General features: G+C 39.6%; 1 protein-coding gene across 3 annotated transcripts in view; it reads left to right on the top strand.

The window, feature by feature from the left end:
- Positions 1 to 25,752, top strand: part of LOC106868930 (small ribosomal subunit protein mS39) — a 36,448-nt gene that overhangs the window by 238 nt on the left and 10,458 nt on the right. Inside the window, exons 2-18 of one of the 3 annotated variants that reach the window (XM_089362334.1) lie at positions 1,811 to 1,905; positions 3,333 to 3,372; positions 4,847 to 4,892; positions 5,889 to 5,957; positions 8,922 to 9,026; positions 10,135 to 10,261; positions 12,096 to 12,252; positions 13,684 to 13,771; positions 14,970 to 15,030; positions 16,030 to 16,112; positions 16,780 to 16,930; positions 17,641 to 17,694; positions 19,258 to 19,335; positions 21,178 to 21,206; positions 23,139 to 23,248; positions 23,973 to 24,051; positions 24,687 to 24,777. In XM_089362334.1, the coding sequence (XP_089218460.1) occupies positions 1,811 to 1,905; positions 3,333 to 3,372; positions 4,847 to 4,892; positions 5,889 to 5,957; positions 8,922 to 9,026; positions 10,135 to 10,261; positions 12,096 to 12,252; positions 13,684 to 13,771; positions 14,970 to 15,030; positions 16,030 to 16,112; positions 16,780 to 16,930; positions 17,641 to 17,694; positions 19,258 to 19,335; positions 21,178 to 21,206; positions 23,139 to 23,248; positions 23,973 to 24,051; positions 24,687 to 24,777 (1,463 nt within the window). The remainder of the gene's footprint in view (positions 1 to 1,810; positions 1,906 to 3,332; positions 3,373 to 4,846; positions 4,893 to 5,888; positions 5,958 to 8,921; positions 9,027 to 10,134; positions 10,262 to 12,095; positions 12,253 to 13,683; positions 13,772 to 14,969; positions 15,031 to 16,029; positions 16,113 to 16,779; positions 16,931 to 17,640; positions 17,695 to 19,257; positions 19,336 to 21,177; positions 21,207 to 23,138; positions 23,249 to 23,972; positions 24,052 to 24,686; positions 24,778 to 25,752) is intronic. The other 2 variants (XM_089362336.1, XM_089362335.1) reach the window with 2 other exon arrangements.

The following is a 25,752-nucleotide window of genomic DNA, read 5'->3' as shown; positions in this document are numbered from 1 at the left end:
TGTGCACAAAAAATTTGCTTCTGTGCAAATTTGGTGTTTATATTTACAAATTATGTGTGCATTCATATGAAGAACAATTTATACAAAAAAAAAATCGGATTTCATCCTGAAAAGGTTGTATGTACTCGTTTTTTCATTTATGTGTTAGTTGTAAAACGTGTGCGCACAAGCGCACAGCTGAGAGAGACAGCATTGCCACAGCTTCTATTTCATACTTGTTTACCCTGTAAAACAATTTGGTTGTTTCCTATTTTATTACGCACAAACTAAGCACGCTGTAGTATGTAAACGAACTGTGAAGTGTATTTCGCTGTTTCTGTTTCACTTCCGAATTGTATCGATCTGTTAGTAAAATAGGAAACGACTATAATACTTATATACTTTCATCGCCCTTTCATCGGAGATAATGCAGTTTCACACCTCTCCTTGAAAAATGCATTTTTTTGAAACTGCATTAGCCCCACTAATTCTTAGCATTAGCTAAACCCCTAAACATGTCCTAAATTATACTGAATTTTCTAAAGATATAATCGCATGCACAGAAACTGAATCGGACCATTACTTATTTGTTTTGAACTTCTGGGTTTATTCCAACGAGAAAATCAACACTATATTCTTTGCACTGACCGTGTTGAGGAGCGCAGGAACTGTTAATAAAAACTGGTACAGGATAGAAAGAACACTTGGCGCAGGAGTGGCTGTGTGGTAAGAAGCTTGCTTCAATGACCCTCAATGATATTCCTGTGTATTGCTGGTAGGAATTATATATCAGATGAGGGACCTGTTGGGGCAAGCGAAAGCGAAATCGTGATGGCATCTATGTTCGAGCGTGATCGTTACCAACGTCGCTTTCCTGGCATTTGTGCCGCAGCGTCAAGTCGCTGGCACTTGTGCCTGTGGCACGTGAAAAGTCATTCGAGCAAGATCGTTGCCAGTGCCGCTGGACTGGCTCCTGTGCAGGTGGCACGTAAAATACATGATTTGAGCGTGGCCGTTGCCAGTACCGCCTGACTGGCCTTCGTGCCGGTGGCACGTAAAAGCACCCACTACACTCTCGGAGTGGTTGGCGTTAGGAAGGGCATCCAGCCGTAGAAACTCTGCCAGGTCAGATTGGAGCCTGGTGCAGCCATCTGGTTCGCCAGTCCTCAGTCAAATCGTCCAACCCATGCTAGCATGGAAAGCGGACGTTAAACGATGATGATGATGAGGACAGCTGCATAAAGAAGTGCTGAGTTCTAATTATGGAGGGTACCTGTGGAAGGAGTAGACCCAGGAAGATGTGGAACAAAGTGGTGAGAAAAGATCTTTGGATGCGGGGCCTCACTGAGGAAATAACAAGAGACTGGGAGATGTGGCGATTTTCTGTACTTGATAAGATACATCAAGCTAAGTATAATAGCTGTCTTCCACACATATAGGCTTGTTCTTTCAGGTACTGGTGCTACTTAAAAAAACACCTGGGCTGGTGCTGCATTAATGCACCTGTGCTGGTGGCACATAAACACCCAACACACTCTGTTAACTGGTTGGCTTTTGGAAGGGCATCTTGCCATTGAAACCATGCCTCAACAGACAACTGGTGTCTGGACAGCTCCCTGCTAGCCAGCTCCATATCAAACCATCCAACCCATGCCAGCATGGAAAGCAGACGTTAAATGATGATGATGAGGAGGAGGATGATACAAGACATATTTTATACAAATGGATATTTGCCGTAGAGGTGCTAAAAAAGCTGTAATTAAATGTTGGTGCCTAAATGCCCCTTGTAATTGTTAAAATAGCATAACTTTTAATTTTCTCTGTTTTACAGATCTTTGAGTAAACTTGCAGCATGCTGTCATCTAAAACAAACGGTCATGGTTATCTCCAGCTGTCAGGTGGTAACACAAACAAAGGAGAAGTCACGTAAGTAATTGATAATCACTAATACACTTAACCTGCTAGATATAACAACCAAATCTTGTTCAAATCACAATTTTATCAATAATATACAAAAAAGACAGGAAGAGCCTGACCAAAACATCTTTGACCAGGGCTGAACTAGGGCTAAACAGTGTATATCATTATCCTCTGTGATTGCATTACGTGCTTGCACGGATAGGATAGGCTGTAATGGTCTGAATCATTTTCTTTATTTGTCTCTGGCCAAAGTTCACATTAATACTGCAGTGTTTAAGGTTCAGTTCACTGTATGGCACCTTGGACAAGTGTAAACTACTATAGCTTCAGGCTGATCAGTGTGCCTGTGAATGAAATTTGGTGTATGGTAACTGTACACAAGCCTATTGTGCATGTGTGTGTATTTGTATCTATGTATCTATCTGTGTGTGTGTGTATACATATATACATATATATACATACACGTACATGCATATACGTAGGAGTGGCTGTGTGGTAACTAGTTCGCTTATCAACCACATGGTTCCGGGTTCAGTCCCACTGCGTGGCACCTTGGGCAAGTGTCTTCTACTATAGCCTTTGGCCGACCAAAGCCTTGTGAGTGGATTTGGTAGATGGAAACTGAAAGAAGCCCGTCGTATATATATGTATATATGCATATGTTTGTGTGTCTGTGTTTGTCCCCCCCCCCCCCAACATCGCTTGACAACCGATGCTGGTGTGTTTACGTCCCCGTAACTTAGCGGTTCGGCAAAAGAGAACAATAGAATAAGTACTAGGCTTACAAAGAATAAGTCCTGGGGTCGATTTGCTCGACTAAAGGCTGTGATCCAGCATGGCCGCAGTCAAATGACTGAAACAAGTAAAAGAGTATACATACATATATATATATATATATATATATATATATATATATATATATGTACAGGTATGGCTGTGTGATAAGAAGCTTGCTTTTCAACCACATGATTCCAGGTTCAGTCCCTTGGGCAAATGTCTTCTATAGCCTTGGGCTGACTAAAGCCTTGTGAGTGGATTCAAGAGAAACAGGGTTCATGCCACACCAGAAGCAGTCAATCCTCATATTGTTGCTTATAATATATATTCGTTTCAAATTTTGGCACAAGGCCAGCAATTTCGGGGGTAGGGATAAATCAATTACATTGACCCCAGTGCTCAGCTAGTACTTATTTTATCGACCTCTGAATGGTTGAAAGGCAAAGTTGACCTCAGTAGAATTTGAACTCAGAATGTGGAGACAGCCGAATTGCCGTTAAGCATCTTGCCCGGCATGTGAATGATTTTGCCAGTTCGTTGCCTTACTTATAATAGATATTAATAATTTAAATTAATTCTTCCAGTAATTATCTTGAACGACTCTTCAACAAATTATTTGTGTTTTTAATTTCTTTTGATATTCTATATTCCTTTAGGTGATGTCCAGAAAATTGTGATACCCAAGCGAATAAAAAGGTAAGTGTTTTTATCTATTTATGTTTTACTTGTCTTGGTCACTGGACTGTGGCCATGCTGGAGCACCCCCTTGACGTGTCTAGTCGAATGAATTGAACCCAAAGCAACGCCAGTTGAAGGATAACCATAACGCACACACATAGACATTATCATCATCACCATCGTTTAACGTCCGCTTTCTATGCGTGCATGGGTTGGACAGTTTGATAAGGAGCTAGCCAGTTTACCGACTCCACCAGACTTCTGTGTCTGTTTTGGTATAGTTTTTATAGTTGGATGCCTTTCCTGACACCAACCACCCTGCTGAGGGGACTACATATGTACATACATATGTTCCTTTCCTTTTACACAGGGAACCCAGTTTTTCGCTTGAAACTTTTTAAAGTTAAAAGCAAAAAAAAAAAAAAGGAGAAAAGAAAAAAGGACCAAAAAAAAAAACACTAACATATTTTATAATTTCTGATAGGTGCAGTTGTGGCTGTGTGGTTAAGAAGTTTGGTTCCCAACCATGTAGTTTCAGGTTCAATCCCACTGTGTGGCACTTTGGGCAAGTGTCTTCTACTATGGCCTCAAGTCAACAAAAGCCTTTTGAGTAAATTTGGTCAGCAGAAACTTAAGTCCATCCTATGTATGTGTGCGTGTATGTGCTTGTGTCTCCTTCTCTTGCCACCGAACGAAAATAGTAAATAATTGTTACTACCAGACAAACTGTGTCATTCATTTTCCAGCATACTGGCTTTAGGGAAATATTTCTTTACTTGGAAATGGGTGAGGGTTAGTGACAGGAAGGGCATCCGACTAGAAAATCTGCCTCAGAAAACCCCATAGGAGCCATGCAGGCATGGAAAAGTGGACGTTGAAACGATGATATTGAGGTGGACGAGGATGATGACAATGACGATGGTGTCAACTTACACTTAGACACATAGTTTTGGGTCACAGTGCACAACCACTGTGCAAGAAAAAGATTTGCACACAAGATTTGCCACTCTTATTTTGACCACTTTATTTATATAATTACTATGCTTTTATTTATTACGTTGCTTAGCAGATATCACCACCATCATCATCATCATTTAGCATCTGTTTTTCTATGCTGGCATGGATTGGATGGTTTGGCAGGATCTGGTGAGTCACAGGACCACATTAAGTTGCAATGTCAGCTTTGGCATGGTCCCTATGGCTGGATGCCCTTCCTCATGTAAACCACTTTAGAGTGTATACTATGTGCTTTTCCCATGATACTGGTGCTAGTGGGTTTGTCAAGTGACTTGCAAGACAAGAAAGAACTAATGGGAAAATGGATGGAAAGGGAAAAAAAAACCCTTGACTATGTAGGGGAGTCTTTGAGCAGTGGAGATAGGCATTTTGCTATGAAGAATATACATAGCTATCCCATATTCACTTTATCTATTGTTGTGCTGTTTTCTCATTTTAGTTATACATATTTATTTTCTTCTCTTTTTAAAATCAGAGGTCCCACTGATATTCTGGAAGCCTTGTCACAAACAGTTGGAAAGGTGAGTGTTTGTTTTTCAAGAGTATAAATATGTGGCTTAGATTTGATTGTCTTACTGGATACTGTCTTCAGAGTCTCTGAACCATCTATCTCCTGTCAATAAATACTGCAGTCCCACTTGTCATTACAGTGAATGTTTCTCGAGTGTATTCAAGTGTACAGAGTTACTTTATCGAGTTTTGATTCTCCTTCTCTCCCAAACAGCAATTCAAACAATGGGAATAAGCTTTGAAACAGCTGAAGAATATATTATAAAGTGGTTGGTGTTGGGAAGAGCATTCGCTGTAGAAACTGAGCCAAACAGACTATGCAACCTGGTGCAGCTTTCTGTCAAGCTGGCAGGGAAAACGGATGTTAAATAATGATTATGATAATGATATCTATATATATATATATATATATATATATATATATATATATATATATATATATATATATATATATATATATATATCACCATCATCATCATAATTTAACATCCAAGTTCCATGCTGGCATGGGTTGGACTGCTGATTTTTTTGATCCTTTGTGTTTTATTTGTTTTCAGTCATTGGACTATGACAGTGCTGGGGTACTGCCTTGAAGGTACACACGCACACACATTCATATATTCCACACATATTTTGTGTGTACAGTTAGATGTGCGATTACAACTGTATGAGTTACAGTTCCATGTATGTATGTATATATATATATAAAAACAAATAGTAAATGAGTATATGCATATATACGTACAGGTATGTGCATACCGACATCCACCTGTATGTATAGGTGCATATCTGGGTACAGGACATTGCAAACAAAACGTAGACGAGAAAACACACAAGCCACATAGAGAACATTCTACTTCATCAGCTACCCCCGTTTTAACACCGGCGTTTCGAAGAGCTGGGCATTAAGCTTGGCATTAAGTTTCCTGTTTGATCTTTGTCGGTATTAGAAATATTACTTTATGTATAACAGTTTCAGAAAACCTATTTTGTTTTTACCATTTCAGGATTATACAGCTCCGGCATACCGCTATATAGATGATCCTTATCTTATCCCCACCAGTACCTATGCCAAAGTAAGTGTTAGCTTTTTCAAACTCAGCCAAGATGGATACCAAGGAGAGGGTTTTCTTGATGTTCATGTTAATATTGACTTATTCCATCGTTCTTATTCACTGTCTGTCAACTTATCTGTTGGGAATTTATTTTCAGAACTGTAGGGTTAACCCTTTTGCATTTAAACTGGCCTACACTCTCTGAGTGGTTGGCGTTAGGAAGGGCATCCAACTGTAGAAACTCTGCCAAATTACATTGGAGCCTGGTGTTGCCATCCGGTTTCACCAGTCCTCAGTCAAATCGTCCAACCCATGCTAGCATGGAAAGCGGACGTTAAATGATGATGATGATGATCTGGCAAAAATATTGTACCTGTTTTGTGTTCAAACCAGCCAGATTTGGTCTCTTACACCTACCCTACAATGTCAATCGGAAAATAAACAATCATATCATCAAAATCTCACAGCTATGAAATGATGCATGATTAAGACAAAACAATTGAATGAATAAGCATTATATTTGACAGAATAATTTGAATGCTAAAGGGTTAAGGCAGTCACTAGATATCTCAATGCTTGCATACAACATTAGCTTGTAGGTTTTATTTTGGCCTATCTAAAATTTCAGATTCAGTACTTCAGGTGAATTGGTGCTGATGGCAAAGAGGGCATTGCATTGTGCAAACAACAGTGAGTTGTTTGTAATGTAACACTGATACTTTGGTTGTTTGTGTCCCTGGTAAAGCCTGAAATATAAAGGGGTCCGCACTAGATGGCCCTGCTCAGTATGTAGAAAAGGAGTAGGTAGTAACTCTATAAGATGTACCCGGTGCAAGCTATGGACACATAAGAGGTGCAGCAACATCAAAGGCAGGTTAACTAGCAAGTTAGTTATGTTCAGGTGCAATAAAGACTGCAAACAAACAGGAAACAACTTCTATCTCATTCCAGGGTGAAAAACTAGAGGTAGTCGATAGCTTCCGCTATCTGGGCGACCAAGTTAGTAGTGGGGGTGGGTGCGCTGAAAGTGTAGCTGCTAGAATAAGAATAGCCTGGGCAAAGTTTAGAGAGCTCTTACCCCTGCTGGCGACAAAGGGACTCTCACTCAGAGTAAAAGGCAGACTGTATGACGCATGCGTACGAACAACCATGCTACATGGCAGTGAAACATGGGCTGTAACTGCTGAGGACATACGTAAGCTCGCAAGGAATGAAGCCAGTATGCTCCGTTGGATGTGTAATGTCAATGTGAATACCCGTCAGAGTGTAAGTATCTTGAGAGAAAAGCTGAACATTAGAAGCATCAGTTGTGGCGTGCAAGAGAGACGATTGCGCTGGTATGGACATGTGGTGAGAATGGAGGAGGATAGCTGCGTGAAAAAGTGCCACACCCTAACAGTTGAGGGAACCCGTGGAAGAGGTAGGCCCAGGAAGACCTGGGCTGAGGTGGTGAGGCAAGACCTTCGTACATTGGGCCTCATCGAGGCGATGACTACGGACCGAGACCTTTGGAAATGGGCTGTGCGTGAGAAGACCCGGCAAGCCAAGTAAGATCGTTGCCAGTGCCCCTGGACTGGTTCTTGTGCGGGTGGCACATGAGATGCACCATTTTGAGCGTGGCCGTTGCCAGTACCGCCTGACTGGCTCCTGTAGGATTTTCGAGCGAGATCGTTGCCAGTGCCCCTGGACTGGCTTGTGCGGGTGGCACATAAAAGACACCATTTCGAGCGTGGCCGTTTTCGTGCGGGTGACACGTAAAAGCACCCACTACACTCTCTGAGTGGTTGGCGTTAGGAAGGGCATCCAGCTGTAGAAACTCTGCCAAATCAGACTGGAGCCTGGTGTTGCCATCCGGTTTCACCAGTCCTCAGTCAAATCGTCCAACCCATGCTAGCATGGAAAGCGGACGTTAAACGATGATGATGATGAAGTCAAAAAGTTTGAAAACCCCCGGTCTATGGTATCTTTTTTATAGATTGGGATCTGATCTTTTATGAGTTTTGTTGCCTCCAAGAACAATATCTTAGCATTGTCGACTGAATATGAACTGTTCAGCAGCCAATATCCTGTCACTTCCAGAACTTGTTCTCTCTCTTATTTCACTGACTACTGTGATCCACTGGTCAAGTGTTTGTCTCCAGTTTCTGTAGCCTTAAGGAGATGAGTCATGAGTCCTAGCTAGATTTTCCCACCAGAGACAGTGAAGTTAGTATTGCAAGCCAAGACATATCTATCAATTTGCTATGGTAATGAATAACTCTTTTCATATCAACCCACTTGAGGCTGCTTCTTGTTTCACAGTACAAAACCTCTCATTTTCAATTCTAATCATATTGTACAGATCTGCAATCTGATTTAGCAGATCTATGATCAGAATTTATCATATGTGCTCTTCCATTTTTTTTTAAAGAAAAGGGTGTCGTTTGAAGGAAACTTGGCTGCTATTTCTAGCAGATAATGACCAGAGAGAGCAGTGGTTCTTAGTCAGAGGCCGTATGGCTTTTGGGGGTCCATATAAGATTTTGTTGTTAAAATTTATGTGCAATAAACTGGTTATATTTATATGATACCCAAAATATTTAAATATGTTTTTATACAATTCCTAATAATATTTAACCATGAAAACATAATAGGGGTTTTTAGACATGGAATGGCTATGAGGGTCCCACCTCCTGAATAAAATAGGAATCAGAGCAGTCCATAAGCAAAAAATGGTTGAGAACCATTGACACAGAGGTTCTTTTGTTGGCTTGTGCTTACCAGAAACTTTTATTTTCTAACATCGGCTTAATAATGACGAAATTATTTGATTAAGTTACACCTGAATTCTTACTTAATTCCCAAATTGACTGAAAAAGCAGACATAGTGTATTTTAATCAAAATAAAGGCGCAGACATGGCTGTGTGGTTGAGAAGTTTGATTCCCCAAATTTCTAAATTCTTATGATATCAACAAAATGAATTATATTTTTCTATACTTTTCAGAGAATTTATTCATTATCTAAAGCTTCTGGAAGAAAGACCGCTAACTACATGTTACAGAAATTTCCAAAGAACTTCAGTCATAATCCAGCAATTCCTCATGTACCAGTTAGTTTTTCTTTCTTTTCTTTTATTCTTTTACTTGTTTCAGTCATTTGACTGCGGCCATGGTGGAGCGCTGCCTTTAGTTGAGCAAATCAACCCCAGGACTTATTCATTGTAAGCCTAGTACTTATTTTGATGGAAACTGAAACAAACCCATTGTCTGTGTGTGTGTGTGTATATATATATATATATATATATATATATATATATATATATATATATATGGCTTTTGCCAGTACCGCCTGACTGGCCTTCGTGCTGGTGGCACGTAAAAGCACCCACTACACTCTCGGAGTGGTTGGCATTAGGAAGGCCATCCAGCTGTAGAAACTCTGCCAAATCAGATTGGAGCCTGATGCAGCCTTCTCGCTTGTCAGTCCTCAGTCAAATCGTCCAACCCATGCTAGCATGGAAAGCAGATGTTAAACGATGATGATGATGATACACATACACACACAAAAATTAGGAAATGGATTGATCCTGAAAGTTGTTTCTTACATCTGCAATGGATTGCTTGAAACTCACTAACTTCTTACTCCTTGATCCTTGCATCTTGCCTTTGTATGCATACACACACACATACATATATATATATGTATGTGTGCGCATCTGTATATGTGACACAAATCAAATAATACAGGAAACTCTTTTCCAATATTCAGATGGCTTCCAGTCCTCCATGTCAGCTAATTTTTTTCTTAACTACAACCTTAATCTTTATGCTCTTCAACACCAGTGACTTCACCAATACATCAAACTGCTCCTGAAAAAGAAAAAGAAAAGGGAACATAAAAAAAAAAATCATCCAGTTTAGTTCAGACACCCAATATCTTTTACTTGTTTCAGTCATCAGATAGTAAAAGCAAGTGGCCTATTTTGTGGTCAGGTCAACAGATTTATGATTACAAGGTTGTGGTTTCAGTTTCCAGTCCATTCCACTGAGGTTAATTTTGCCTTTTGTCCTTTCAGCACCAGTACCAGTTGAGCACTGGAGTCAATTTAATCGACTAAGCCCCATCTTCCCCCTAAAACTGATGGCCTTGCACCAACATTTGAATCCAATATAATGCTGCATCTGTTGTTTATTTACTTTTCTTTTCTCTTCATTTAGAGCTTCATGCCTCACGTAGAAAAGGGTTTCGATAAAGCTCCAGCAAACGAGTCAACTTTGTTGGAATGTGTGAAGCTACGTAAAGTTACCAGTGCCATGTCAGTCTACGGCAAAATTCTTGATGAAGGTAATCTTTGAATCTCTGAAAGAATTTTAAATCTAACCAGCAATTGTTTTTTAGGGAAGCTTCCTATGTAAGGGAGTGGGACGTCGTAGTTAAGTGTCCAGGGTAGATAATTCTCTCAATACAGATGGGTGAGAAAATTGGATTACTCACCCTTTTGATACCACTCTGACCAAGTCTGCTCTTGCATCTGTCATACAAACTTTCTATATAATATATTCTAAATTAAAATTTCATGTTGTTTTAGCAATCAGCTTAATAATGAAAAGGTTGCAAGACGCAACGAAAATTTTTAGGAAAATGAAAATAAGAAATAAGTCGAAATTTTACCAGTGAGTGTGTTAAATTTTAAGGCACAATAAGAAAATGACTCTCCCCAGACACAACAGAATGATAAAGATATTTTCCTAAATTCTTCATTATTTTCAAAATTAATTGAAGTAAAGAGGGTGTATTTCAACAGAAATATGATAACAAAAGGGTTAAATTTCACTTATGTAGATGTGAATTCTTGAATTATTTCATTGGTTTTAGTTTGTAGCTATATTAGGCTATCTCATCTGACAGTTTTAGTTGATTTTATTGATTTCTGTACTTTATTTGAACTTTATTGAAGAACTGGACCCACTTTGGTATAAAATGACCTATCTGAGTACCTAAAATCCTCAAAGTATTTTCACTGAACTCATCCGTTGCTGACATACACATGGCTCTGTAGTTTAAAAAGTTTGCTTTCCAGCCATGTGGTTTTAGGCTCAGTCCCACTGTGTGGCACCTTGGGCAAGAGCCTTCTACTATAACCCAGTAATGACCAAATATCTTGTGAGTGAATTTGGTAGATGGAAACTGAAAGAAGCCCATTGTAAATGTGTGTGTGTGTGTGCAGCATTTTGTGTATCTTTATGTTCTTAGTTTATAGTCCACCAAGGTTGACCTTGCCTTTTATTCTTTCAGGGTCGATGAAATAAGTTATCAGTTAAGTACTGGGGTAGATGTAATTGACCAGCACTCCCCCCATTCCCCGAAATTGCTGGCCTTGTGCCAAAATTTGAAGCCATTATTATTATTATTATTATTATTATTATTATTATTATTATTATTATTATTGAGTGAAAGAGCAGTGTATGCCATCAAAGTGACACTGAGGTACAAATATAGGAAGCACAATACACCCATCGTGACTACCCATCTGTGAAGGGTACACCGGGCACACGCATCACAGCCATATGTGCACGACATGGTGATTTCATATCAAAATAAACAGCGCATGACTTTGCTGGTGGGGCCCAGTTAGAATTTTCTTCAAGTCAAGAAGCTCATCCTGCTCAAAAAGTCCCTGAATAAGGGTTATTTAGCGATGATGAACAAAACGCCCATGTTTCCAAAGGTGAATTATTCAAACCCTAAAGAATTTCTCTCAACACATTACTATGATGCTTCCACACTACTTCTGCTTGTGATCAGAGATGTACATATCGTCAGCCTCCAAAGGACATGCTCAACTAGTTAAGGTCAAACAACTGCACGGCAAATTTGTAGTATTGAGCAGAATATTTTGCTGTAGCCCATCTTTTTCACAAAGACATAACATGTACATGATAACTCTTCCAATCAGTTAAGATCAGAAGCCACGAAAGCCAGTGCCTTGTATACTATTCACACTATCATCAGAGATTTAATCATGATAGATGTAATTTTTTTTCTTTTTACATCATTGTCTCAGAGTTTTAGCTTTCCAACTTTCCAAGACAGAAAAATGAAGACATGCTTGATATCCTTTCATAGTTCACTTGTAAATCTAACCCTCTGTAAGCTCTTCCAACATATTTGCTTACAGGAGCAACAGTCTCTTCAGATGCATTTCAACAACTTCTTGACCTGCTCTGTATATACAACTGCCAAAATGTAGATGTGCCCTCGACTCCTGAAGAATATTTTTATCAGCGTGATCTTGATTCCTCCAGGAATCAAAAATCAATCAAGAATACATGGAAGTAAGTATGATGATATTGATCTCTTAATATTACTGGTTTTATCTTTTATTTGTTTCAGTAATTTGACTGCAGCTGTGCTGGGGCACAGCTTTGTAGAATCTTTAGTGGAATGAATTGACTCCGGTACCTGTCTTTCTTTAAGCCTGGTACTTATTCTTTCGATCTCTTTTGCCGATCTGCTAGGTTACAGGGATGTAAACACACCCATACCAGTTGTCAAGTGGTGGTGGAGCACTAGTTGTTGTTGGCACTCCGTCGCTTACGACGTCGAGGGTTCCAGTTGATCCAATCAACGGAACAGCCTGCTCGTGAAATTAATGTGCAAGTGGCTGAGCACTCCACAGACACGTGTACCCTTAATGTAGTTCTTGGGGATATTCAGCGTGACACAGTGTGACAAGGCTGACCCTTTGAATTACAGGCACAACAGAAACCGGAAGTAAGAGTGAGAGAAAGTTATCCCCTGCCGGAGCCTCATGGAGCTTTAGGTGTTTTCGCTCAATAAATACTCACAACGCCCGGTCTGGGAATCGAAACCGTGATCCTATGACCGCGAGTCCGCTGCCCTAACCACTGGGCCGTTGTGCCTCCAACATTTCAGTTAGTAACAATGCTAGATTGGTCAACATGATAGATCATAAGGTATGAGATACTTTTGGCAGAGTCTCATTTGGTGTTGCTGATTTGATGCTGACTTTTCGGTTTTTAATGGGGGAAAAAAATTGGGATGAAGGGAATTACAAAAATTGGGGCTAAAGCAGAATCTCCTTGAAAAATGCATTTTTTCGAAAAAAATTTTTTGATTTTCTACATTTTATATGTCAGAGATTACGAAGATGCAACCCCCCCCCACCTTTTCAAATTTCACTCCACCCTGTTCCTCCTCCCCTATTTTAAATTTTGAACATTTTTGATAATTTTTTTTTAAACCATCTTTGCCAAATTTTAAATCCCCAACTCAACCTCCCCTTCCCCCAAATTTTAAATTCTACAACTGTCACACACACCACCAGTGGACCCCCCCACAGACCTTTCCAACTTTCTATTTTTTCAGCGGATTCCTATGTTTTCAATGACAGAGATTCTGAATATGCAAGAAACCACATTTTAGAAATTTTTAATTCCCCCCTCACCCCAAAATTTTAATTTAAAACTTTCTTTTGAAATTTTTTTTTTCAATCTTAAATGAAATTTGAAAAGGTGTTTTTTTGGTTTTTTTTTCCCCGTATTTGTAACTCCAATATCTAAAATGTAGGAATCCCCAAAATTTTTTTTCAAAAAATGCACCTTTCAAGGAGAGGTGCAAATTCTGCATTAACCCCCACCCACCAATTTTTCTTTTTTTTTTTTAAAGTGAAAAAATGTTTTTATTAATTATAAATTTATTTTAAATTCAAAAAAAAAATTTAGATGTTTAAATTAATTTTTCAGACTGGATGGAATGGCAGAAAAGATATTCAATGACATGAAGGAAAAAACACCTGAAGCATATTGTTCTTTAATTCAAGGTGCTGCAAAGGTGATTGTAAAGTTAATTTTCTCCGTTTTCCCAGAATACTCTTCAGAGTTCGATTTATTGTTTTGGGTGCATAAAGTGCAAGAAGAGTCTTGTGGTTCTAAGTTCCCTTAGAAATCACGTAGTTCCAGGTTCGGTCCCACTGTACAGCTTGAAGGAAGCTTTTAACATGCATCCGGCATGAGTGCCAGTTGCACGACACTGGCATTGGCCACAACTACGATCTCTCTTGGCTTGATAGGTCTTCTCAAGCACAGTATATTGCCAAAAGTCTCGGTCACTCGTCACTGCTCAGTGAGAGTTACTTGGTGACCCCCACTAGTGCTGGTGCCATGAAAAATGCACCCACTACACTGTGTGAGGTGGTTGGTATTGGTATTAAGAAGGGCATCTGGAAGCAGACACTGGAGACCAACGCAGCCCTAAGGCTAGTTGGATCCTGTTGAACCACCCAACACATGCCGGCATGGAAGAAGGGCATTAAATGATGAGGATAATGGTGGTAGTGGTGGTAGCTGGAAAATCTTTGAGCTATGGTTTTTGGCCATGAGCACAAAGACATTGGTGCTGACAGGATACAAACTATTAACCTCTTGGTTGATTGCTTTGTCCCTTTAGCTATCTATGCTGTGTACACATGATTAGAAAATAAGAAATAAAAGATGGAACTGTAGAGAGCAGATAGAAAATTTCAGTTGATTTACTCTTTTACTCTTTTACTTGTTTCAGTCATTTGACTGTGGCCATGCTGGAGCACTGCCTTTAGTCGAGCAAATCGACCCCAGGACTTATTCTTTGGAAGCCTGGTACTTATTCTATCGGTCTCTTTTGCCGAACCGCTAAGTTACGGGGACGTAAGCACACCAGCATTGGTTGTCAAGCAATGCTAGGGAGACAAACACAGACACAGAAACACACACACACATATATATATATACATATATATACGACAGGCTTCTTTCAGTTTCCGTCTACCAAATCCACTCACAAGGTTTTGGTCGGCCCGATGCTATAGTAGAAGACACTTGCCCAAGATGCCACGCAGTAGGACTGAACCTGGAACCATGTGGTTGGTAAGCAAGCTACTTACCACACAGCCACTCCTGCGCCTTTTTGTTGAAATATAGCTTGCCTCTTTTTTTAGGGCTTTTTCTTCATTTGTATTATTTATTTATTTTTTTTCTGTTGTCGTTTATTTCAGTATTATAACATGGAACGAGCTTTTAATCTGTATGATGAAATGAAAGAGAAAAAATTACCAGGTACGAAATTTTACTTTCTCCATCGTTATTCTTCACTATCATCATCATCTGCTATGGCTGTTATCATCTTATAATAACTCTGCTTGTTTCTCCATTACTTAATCTGTCCGTAATGCTTTCATGTGATTGGTTGAAAGGGAAGGGATGGGGCAGGGAGGGGGAGGAGAAGGGGAGATAGGGGGAGAGGAGGGTGATGTGGTGAGTGATACCTGTAATTTTTTTTGTTTTTGAGCCAAGTTTTTTTCTCCATTACTTAACCTGTCTGTAACACTTTCACATAATTAGTTGAAGAGAAAGGCAAAGAGCAAGAGAAAAAGAGGGTAAGGTGAAGAGTGAGAGTGCTGTGTATTAAGTCTATAAAATTGTGCATAAAGTATATAATATAAAGTGCAGACTTAATGTGACTGACCCCTGAAAGGAATAATATTACTGTTGGTTAGACCTAGGAAGTTGCACCGCTTCCTGTCAGCCTTGACACATTTCCTGTGTCCTTATGTTTACAAAGGGGAGACAAGCAGGAAGCGGTGCAGCTTCCTAGGTCTAACCAACAGTAATATTATTCCCTTCAGGGGAGTGTCACATTAAGTTGACAGCATACAATTACTTCATATCATCATGTTCCAATTTCCTTCCCTTTTCAATGATTAGCAGATGTTTGACTATCTTTTGATAGAGACACAACATAAGCTATGCTTTCAGGTTTTTTGGATAAAGTTTTCAAAAATAACCCCAAAAGTTTACCATTAATTCCATGAAATATTTACAGGTCCTGCGAGTCTTTATTATCATTTATTGTCATCTTCATCATTGTCTTTATCCTTGTTACTGTTTCCTGGCAGACAAGTCGAATTTTTGCAGGCCAAAATTTACAACCAAAAACAAAAGGTCAACTTTAGACACCAAACAACTTTGGAAGACTGAAAATTCCATGTGAAATGCAGAGTAGGATTTGAAATGACTTCTGGTTTTCATTTTCTGTTTTTCTTTTTTCTTTTGCAGTGAGTTTATCAGCTTATAACAGCCTTCTGCATGTAGCTGTGTATTATGGTGATACATACCCCATGAAATGGAATCTCATTCTTGTGAGTAATAATCTTGGTTGAAGCTTGCTGTTGTTGTTATGTCACTTGTTATTTGTTGTTAGTTTCAATTATTGTCAGTCATCATCATCATCATCGTTATTGTCACTACCCCACCACCACCATCAGAAACATCATTATCGTCGCTATTTTTATTGTTGCCACCACAACCACCATCGTCTCCATCATGACTATCATCACCAACATCCCCCTCCTCATTAGCATCACTATCATCATTTTTGTCACCACCACCACCCTCCTCTTAGTTATCATCATCATCATCATTGTCATATGACCACCACATCATCATCATTGCTACTGCCACCACAACTACCAACACCACCACCATTATCACCCCTCCCACTGCGACCTTCAATTTGTGCATTTGAAATTTAAAGCTCCAATCACATCATTACTACTATTTAACTGAGCTGAAGACCAGCTTGGCTTGCGAGTGCCAATGAAAGAGCTTGTTACATGGTTGCATGATTTGCTAAAGATAGCAGTCAAATCTCCTTCCATGCTTCCATTTGTCCTTGAACCCTTCTCCTCCCCTCCTCCTCTCCTTCCTTCTCATTTTCTCCCCCCTCCTCCTCCTCCTCTAAACAAGTATCATTACTATTATTATTTCCATTATCAATTAATTCTTTATTTTGTCCTTAATTTCTAGAACCTTTTAAAAGACATGAAATCGTTGAATTTACAACCAACCTTAGCGACTTTCAATGCAGTTCTCAACAGCCTTTCAAGAATGACTCGCTTTGGCAAATGCCGAACAATTGCACACGATGTTCTGACTGAAATGAAGAACTGTGGCATTGGTAAGCATTGCTTTTTGGCGGCGGCTTTTTTATTTTGTTTGTAATATTTTTTATCTTTTAGTGTTTAGTGTGTAATATTGTGTGAAATCATGGGCCAAGTTTTATTAAGCCACTACCTTAGTCGATCATTTTGTCTTAATTAGGGAGCATCACTGAAGTCATTTGACTGTTAGAAACAACAGCTGTGTCTCACTCAAATCACAACATACTGTCTTAAATACAGAAAAGGCTCCGTTAGGTAATATAGTCTTAGATATTCTTATAATGACAGAGTGGTCACAACTGGAATGTCATTGATCATAGGTTTGCCAGTTTAGGGTTACCTAGGGCTAAACATTAGATGTAGGTATGGCTGTGTGGTTAAGAAGTTTGCTTTGCAACCACATGGGTTTGAGTTCAGTCCCATTACACACCACTTGGGCAAGAGTCATCTATAACCTTTGAGTGAATTTAATCAATAGAAATTGTGTGGAAGCCTTTCTTTCTTTATATATATATATATATATCAAGAATAAGGAGAAGAAAATGGAGAGGTAATTACTATATTTCATAATTAAACTTTAATATTTGGCACTTATATTATTTAAATATCCTCAAAGCCATGTCAAAGACACAAAATAAAATATTTTCTCAAATTATAAAAATGTACCACTGGTGGGGCATATGGCAGTTAACATGTCAAGGAATTTTCCTTCTTTTGATTTTTACAGAACCTAGTTTGGCAAGCTGGAGTATGTTTATAAACATCATCTATTTCAATGACAGTGAGTAATTTTTCAGTTTTCTTTTATCTTCTTATATGTATATATATATATATGTATATCGTCATTGTTTATACACCCACTTTTCTGTGCTCACATGGGTCGGAAAGAATTTGTTGAGGTGGTTTTTCTACAGCTGGATGCCCTTCCTGTCACCACCCCTCATTTGTTTCCTATTTCTTTATTGCCCATAAGGGGCTAAACATAGAGGGGACAAACAAGGACAGACAAACGGATTAAGTCGATTACATCAACCCCAGTGCGTAACTGGTACATGATTTATCGACCCCGAAAGGATGAAAGGCAAAGTCGACCTCGGCGGAATTTGAACTCAGAATGTAGCGGCAGACGAAATACGGCTAAGCATTTCGCCCGGCGTGCTAACGTTTCTGCCAGCTCGCCGCCTTATACCACCTCGCCGCCTTATTCCAGCTCGCCGCCCTCATTTGTTTCCAAGCAAGTTGGAATATTTTGCCACGACTAGACATGCTTCATCTGAAGTTTTGGAATGAAGCACAACTCTTGTATGATGGTGATACTCGTTTACAACTGTCATGTGATGTCAAAGCAAGGAGACAGTAATACACACACACACACACACTTATAGATATGTATGTATATATACATTTATATATTTGTGTTGTGGTGGATTCACCCAGGTGAGAAGTGGGCTGGTCTACTACTAATAAATGGTGCATAGACCTAGTAAGTAGTGTCAGTCAGCAAGGTATGCAGTTTAGGCCAGTCATGTAGACCAGGGTTTTCCAACTTTTTGACTTGCGGACCCCTTTATATTTCAGGCTTTACCTTAGGGACCCTCTTATAAACGCTTATGAAATTTATACATAAATATTTGCTTAAAATAACATATTTTTACATTTGTTTATTTAACAGTATTTAACAAATAGGTTTATTGTCTATTAAAAGATTTCGATTAAAAACCATATATAAAATCAAATTGCCCATAAAAAGTATTTGCTGTCCACGGACCCCCTGTCTTGTCCTTGTGGACCCCCTGTGGTCCGGGGACCACAGTTTGAAAACCCCTGATGTAGACAACAAAATAAGTCGTCATAATGTGGGACATATCAGTGGTGACGCAGTGGAAAAATGTTAAAAATCCTGAGGTGGGACTTGAACTTCACACTGTGAAAAAGTAATATACACACAGTGAAAATGTATATTAAAAAAAGATTCTGAAGAAAAAAAAAACAGGATTCAGAAGAAAAAAATGTCAGATAAAACTGGAATTGAGGAGTACATGTATTTCAAAAGGCCAGCCTTCTCACATTGTGTCATACTGAATCTCCCTGAGATCTACATTAAGGGCATGCATGTCCGTTGAGTGCTCAGCCGCTTACATATTAATTTTACAAGCAGGCTGTTCTGTTGCTCGGATCAACTGGAACACTTGTCACATTAACTGACAGAAGGCCAGTATAAAAGTTTTTTTTTTTTTTTTGCAGACAAAGGGGGCCATGGCACAATAAAGGGCTCTACATTTGTATTGCGTCCTAGCTAAAGTTAAATGCTCATCCTGTCTCTCTCTCTATTTTCTCATAACAGATGTGGAGTCCCGGGTGATTTATGAAATCATGGACTACCTGAAGGACAAGGAAATGACACTGCAACATCCAGCTGATAGTGAGTGTCTATCAACGTCTGTTTTGTGTGTGTTTGTATGTGTGTGTGTGTGTGTGTGTGTGTGTGTGTGTGTGTGTGTGTGTGTGTGTGTGTGTATCTTTTACCTTTCACTTGTTTCAGTCATTAGACTGCAGCCACGCTAGAGAACTGCCTTGAAGAATTTTTAGTCGAATGAACTGACCTCAATAGTTTTTTTTTTTTTTTTCTTTAAAAGCCTGCTACTTATTCTATCAATCTCTTTGCCGAACCTCTAAGTTACAGGTATGTAAACACACCAGCACTGGTTGTCAAATGGTGGTAGGGACATACACAGACAAAAAGGCGCGCGTACACACACACACACACACACACAGAGGCTTCTTCATTTCTCTCTACCAAATACACTTACAAGGCTTTGGTTGGTTCAAAGCTTTAGTAAAAGACATTTTCTCAAGGTGCCATACAGGGGGACTGAACCCAGAAGCATGTGGTTAGAAAGCAAGCTTCTTACCACTGACACATATGGTGTTAGGAAGGGCGTCCAACCATAGAAACCATGCCACAGCGGACATTTGGAGTCTGGACAGCTTCCTGCTAGCCAGCTCCATGTCAAACTATCCAACTCATGCCAGCAGGGAAAGTGGATATATATATATATATATATATATATATATATATATACATACACACACACACACACACACACACACACACACATTGTGCTGGGTATGGTTTAGACTGCATCTGGTTGTGGGGCCCTGGTCTGGGAGTTCCTGGGTTTTGAAAAGTGTGGAACCACTTCTCAGCCACTGCTATTCCCTCGTCTTCTCTGACCAGAGTGGTAGCACCTGTCAGGGTCCCAGCTATGGGTTAATTAGCATGGCATGGAAGAAGCTCCATGTACAAACCGTCACTGGCTTCTGAGCGCCTTGGGAAAGGAAAAAGCTTAGGGTGTCGACATGGATAGTAAATTGAGGAGCGGAGTCGCTCAGAAGGGCCAGTGCTCTTTTTGGTACCCTTCTAGCAACTCCAAGGTAGATGGAGCTCTTCAGCTTTGTGAGGCATCTCCAATGTAATACCTGTAGTTTGCTGGTCACTGCAGCCATCTTTTTCTACTTAGTCGATGTGGTCAGGCCTCCAAGTTTAAAGAGTGGGATTGGATTGCATGGCCTGACTCTCACTTCAAAACTTTTAAGGGCAGACAAGAAATGCCTTGCAGCATCAAGGATTGGTTTACAATCTCTGGACATGGAGAAACTGCTATCATCATCATCACATATATATATATATATATATAGGTGCAGGAGTGGCTGTGTGGTAAGTAGCTTGCTAACCAACCACATGGTTCCAGGTTCAGTCCCACTGCGTGACACCTTGGGCAAGTGTCTTCTACTTTTTTAAGCCTGGTTCTTATTCTATCGGTCTCTTTGCTGCGTAAACACATCAGACTTGGGTGTCGAGCGGTATTGGGGGGACAAATACAGACACAAAGATACACACACACACACACACTTATATATGGGCTACTTTTAGTTTCTCATTTCTTTACTGCCCACAAGGAGCTAAACATAGAGGGGGACACATACATACATATATATATATATATATATATACATATATACGACGGGCTTCTTTCAGTTTCCGTCTACCAAATCCACTCACAAGGCTTTGGTCGGTCCGAGGCTATAGTAGAAGACACTTGCCCAAGGTGCTACACAGTGGGACTTAACCCGGAACCATGCGGTTGGGAAAGAAGCTTCTTACCACACAGTTGTACCTGCACCTATTCATTCTACCCATTCTTATACATCTGGTAGAATATTTGTTAATTTTTTAACACTTTGTTTTTTGTTTTTTTTCCAGTTGATTTTTTTGCAAATGCTATGGCTAAGGTAAGATTTTAAACTTTTAGCTTGTGTTTACTAATAATTCAGCATTTCTTTTTTTTTTTTCTTTTTTTTTGGTTTGTTGTGAATTTGATGGATATTGAGAAACAGTAGCTGAAATAATAGTACAAACAGACAGCTTATCTTGTTTGTAGCTGTGTATTATTCTGTGTTTGTGTGTGTGTGTGTGTGTGTGTTTGCTTTTGTGTAAAGATGTGTGGAGGTAAGCCTGTTGTTCTGTGTTTTTAAAGAGGTTTAATTCTTCATACTTGAAGGTTTTCTGTGATTAAAGTCTATGAATTTGGTAAGAATTTGATATGTAGTATATACACACACACATCATCATCATCATTGTTGTTTAATGTCCGCTTTCCATGCTAGCATGGGTTGGACGATTTAACTGAGGACTGGTGAAACCAGATGGCTACACCAGGCTCCAATCTGATTCGGCAGAGTTTCTACAGCTGGATGCCCTTCCTAATGCCAACCACTCCGAGAGTGTAGTGGGTGCTTTTATGTGCCACTGGCACGAAGGCCAGTCAGGTGTACTGGCAACAGCCACGCTCAAAATGGTGTATTTTACGTGCCACCTGCACAGGAGCCAGTTCGGCGGCACTGGCAACGATCTCGCTCGAATGTCTTTACACGTGCCATCCGGCACAAGTGCCAGGAAGGCAATGCTGGGCAGAGGTGCCATGACGATTTCGCTTTCACTTGCCCCAATAGGTCTTCGCAAGCTTATGCACATATACATATGTAGATAGATAGATAGGAAGAGATGGGACGAAGGGGTGAAATGTTGAATCTCATGGAGGCAATAAGTCATTGAGATCTTTGGCAATTTGCTGTGCTTGAGAAGATGCGTCAAACCAAGTGGAATTGGTGTTATGGCCAGTGTTGGTGGCACTTATAAAGGCATTTGTGTTTATGATGCATAAAAGGCACCCACTACACTTTTGGAGTGGTTGGCATCAGGAAGGGCATCCAGCTATAGAAAACCAAGCCAAATCAAACTGGAACCTGAGACAGCTCTCCAGCTTACCAACCCCAGTCAAACCGTCTAACACATGCCAGCACGGAAAACGGATACTAACTGATGGTGATGACAATGATATATATATATATATATATGTCATCAGGTTGCACATAAAAAGCACCATTTGAGCGTTGAGCTACATGGAGGCAGCGACAGGTGACCAAGACCTTTAGTGATATATCATGCTTTAAGACTGTAGTCATGGCTGATTCCAGTGTTAGGTCAGTGGCACCTGTGTTGGTGGCATGTAAAAATCACCCACTACATTCTCGGAGTGGTTGGCGTTAGAAAGGGCATCCAGCTGTAGAAACCTTGTCAAATCAGATCGGAACCTGGTGCAGCTCCCTGGCTTAATAGTTTTCAGTCAAACTATCCGACCCATGCCAGCATGGAAAACGAACGTTAAATGATGATGATGATGATTATTTAATGTCCTTTCTTGGCTGGATGAAAATTCTTGAATCAAAGATCAAGGCGACCAGGTTTTGTCTTGCAAGTTACTTGGTAATGTTACTAATACCAGTTCATTTTTTCGTAATTTAGACGAGAATATATTCACTGCATCCTGTACACACACACACACACACACACACACAAAAGTGTGTGTATATATATGTATAGAAGTGTGTGTGTGTGCATGTATAGGAGTGTGCGTGTGAGTATATAGTGAGACAGAGATGTATATATGTGTGTATGCACATGCAAATATATATATATATATATATATATATATATATATAGGTATGTATATATATATCTGCATGTATATATGCGTGCACACACACACACACACACACCTGTATATGTGTACTTTGTTTTTGTATTTGGTCTATTTTATATATATATATATATATATATATATATACACACATACTTACTTGTATACCCATGTTTTTCTGCAGTGCTTTATCCAAATTAAAGACTTGCAATTGGCCTACAAAATCGATGAATTCCTTCACAGTGGTTCTAACTACAAATTCCTTGGTGATGCCTTCAAGGAAGGAATCTATTAGTGAGTAGTAAATTTAATATACAACCATACAATCATTGATTTCAATTAACCAAAAAAAAACTCCTCCTCCTCCTCTCACACATACGTACATTCATTAAATCACTAACTTCTTTATATTATATGGTTGCTATCATCATCATCACCATTTAATGGCCTCATTCCATGCTTGCATGGTTTGGCAAGGATTTGATGAGTCGACGGACTGCATTGTGCTCCAGTGTCTGCTTTGGCATGGTTTCTATGGCTAGATGCCCTTCTTCAAGCCAACCCCTTTACAGTGTGTACTGCGTGCATTTTTTCATACCACTAGCACTATTGAGGTCACCAGGCAGCTTGCAAGTCAAGCCACCTCACCATCACCACCACCACTACCACACATGCACATATGTACATGTACACGGATATACACTACATACCCCCTGGACTGGCTCTTGTGCGGGTGGCACATAAAATGCACCATTTTGAGCGTGGCCGTTGCCAGTACTGCCTGACTGGCCTTCGTGCGGGTGACACGTAAAAGCACCCACTACACTCTCTGAGTGGTTGGCATTAGGAAGGGCATCCAGCTGTAGAAACTCTGCCAAATCAGATCGGAGCCTGGTGTTGCCATCCGGTTTCACCAGTCCTCAGTCAAATCGTCCAACCCATGCTAGCATGGAAAGCGGACGTTAAACGATGATGATGTATACACATACACATTTATATATTTTTTAATTCATTTCAGTTCGTTCTTTTTCCGCCTAATTTGTCAATTTGAGACTCTGGAGAAAATCATGTACTACTATGACTTGTTCACCCCAAACGTAAGTAAGCCACTCCACCTATACTCTTTTTACTCTTTTATTTGTTTCAGTCATTTGACTGCGGCCATGCTGGAGCACCGCCTTCAGTCGAGCAAATCGACCCCAGGACTTATTCTTTGTAAGCCTAGTACTAATTCTATCGGTCACTTTTTGCTGAACCACTAAGTTACAGGGACATAAACACACCAGCATCGATTGTCAAGCAATATTGGAGGGACAAACACAGACACAGAAACACACACACATATACATACATATATACGACGGGCTTCTTTCAGTTTCCGTCTACCAAATCCACTCACAAGGCTTTGGTCGACCCGAGGCTATAGTAGAAGACACTTGCCCAAGGTGCCACGCAGTGGGACTGAACCTGGAACCATGTGGTTGCTAAGCAAGCTACTTACCACACAGCCACTCCTGCGCCTTTCTTTATCTTTATTTGGTTATTTTAAACTATCTGTAACTCGGATTTACAGATTGGGTTGTAGTGACACTAGTGGTGGTTATGGTGGTGTTTTGTTTCTGTTGGTTAATGTTGATGTCATGTAACTGGCACCTTTCGAACATAAATTGATAAATACAAATGAACATGAAATATTAATTTATATAATGCATATATGTTTTCTTTGCTGTAGATGTGGACACCAAACACTTTGGCACTGTCTGATCTCTTGAACGCAATTAAACTTCATGATGGCCAAGAACATCTTCCTCGAATATGGTCTGGTAAGTACGAGCCCTCACATGTCTTTCCACTGGTCTGAGTGTCATCACCGTTGTCATTGTCATTGTTCTGGTCCTTTGTCGACTCCTTTGTGAAATTCACCACCCTCCTGAAGTTGACATTCCCCCTCTCCATCCCATACCTTCGTCAGTTTTCTTTCTCTGTAGGTTATTTATATTAAGATTGCTTGGGTACTTTCATCAGCTGTGTTTGCGTATGTTTATCTATATATATAAAAATATGAATGAGAAATTGCACACTGAGTGGACAGTTAATGTGCTAGAAGAAGATCACATGTAATGTATCTACTAAGACTTAATAGTTCTCAAATGAAATTCAGCGAAATACCAAACCGTATGCGGGCAAGACAGGGAAAATTACATAAATAAAACATTATTATTCGTGGACCGGTTTCGAAATTGATATTCTCTTACCAAAAATATCTGTCTCTCTTCAGCACGAACTGTAAGGAAATCATAATTCTCAGAATCTTATACAAGTTGTTCACCCTTAGAGGCGAACTCATATATGGTTCTGCTAATTACAACTTAATGTTAAAAATCATGTAATGTGTCTACTAAGACCTAATAGTTCTCAAATGAAATTCAGCGAAATACCAAACCGCATGCATATATATATATATGTTTATATAAATGTGTGTGTGTGATGTATGTATTTGTATATATGTGTGTGCGTATGTATGTGTGTATATATATGTATATTTATATATGTGTATGTATATGTAGATGTATTTATGTATATGTATATTTATATATGTGTGTGTATATAGAGGTATTTATACATGTACACACAGACACACACATTCATACACCTTCATGATCATCATTGTTTAACGTCCGTTGTCCATGTTGGCATGGGTTGGACAGTTTGATCAGAGCTGGCAAGCTAGGGAGCTGCACCAGACTCTTGTCTGGTTTGGCACGGTTTCTATGGCTTGGATGCTCTTCCTAATGCAT

Source organism: Octopus bimaculoides, chromosome 14 (assembly GCF_046866305.1).
Source record: "Octopus bimaculoides isolate indiv1 chromosome 14, ASM4686630v1, whole genome shotgun sequence".
NCBI classification, from domain to species: Eukaryota; Metazoa; Mollusca; class Cephalopoda; order Octopoda; family Octopodidae; genus Octopus; species Octopus bimaculoides.
This window is presented reverse-complemented; position numbering and strand designations above follow the sequence as displayed.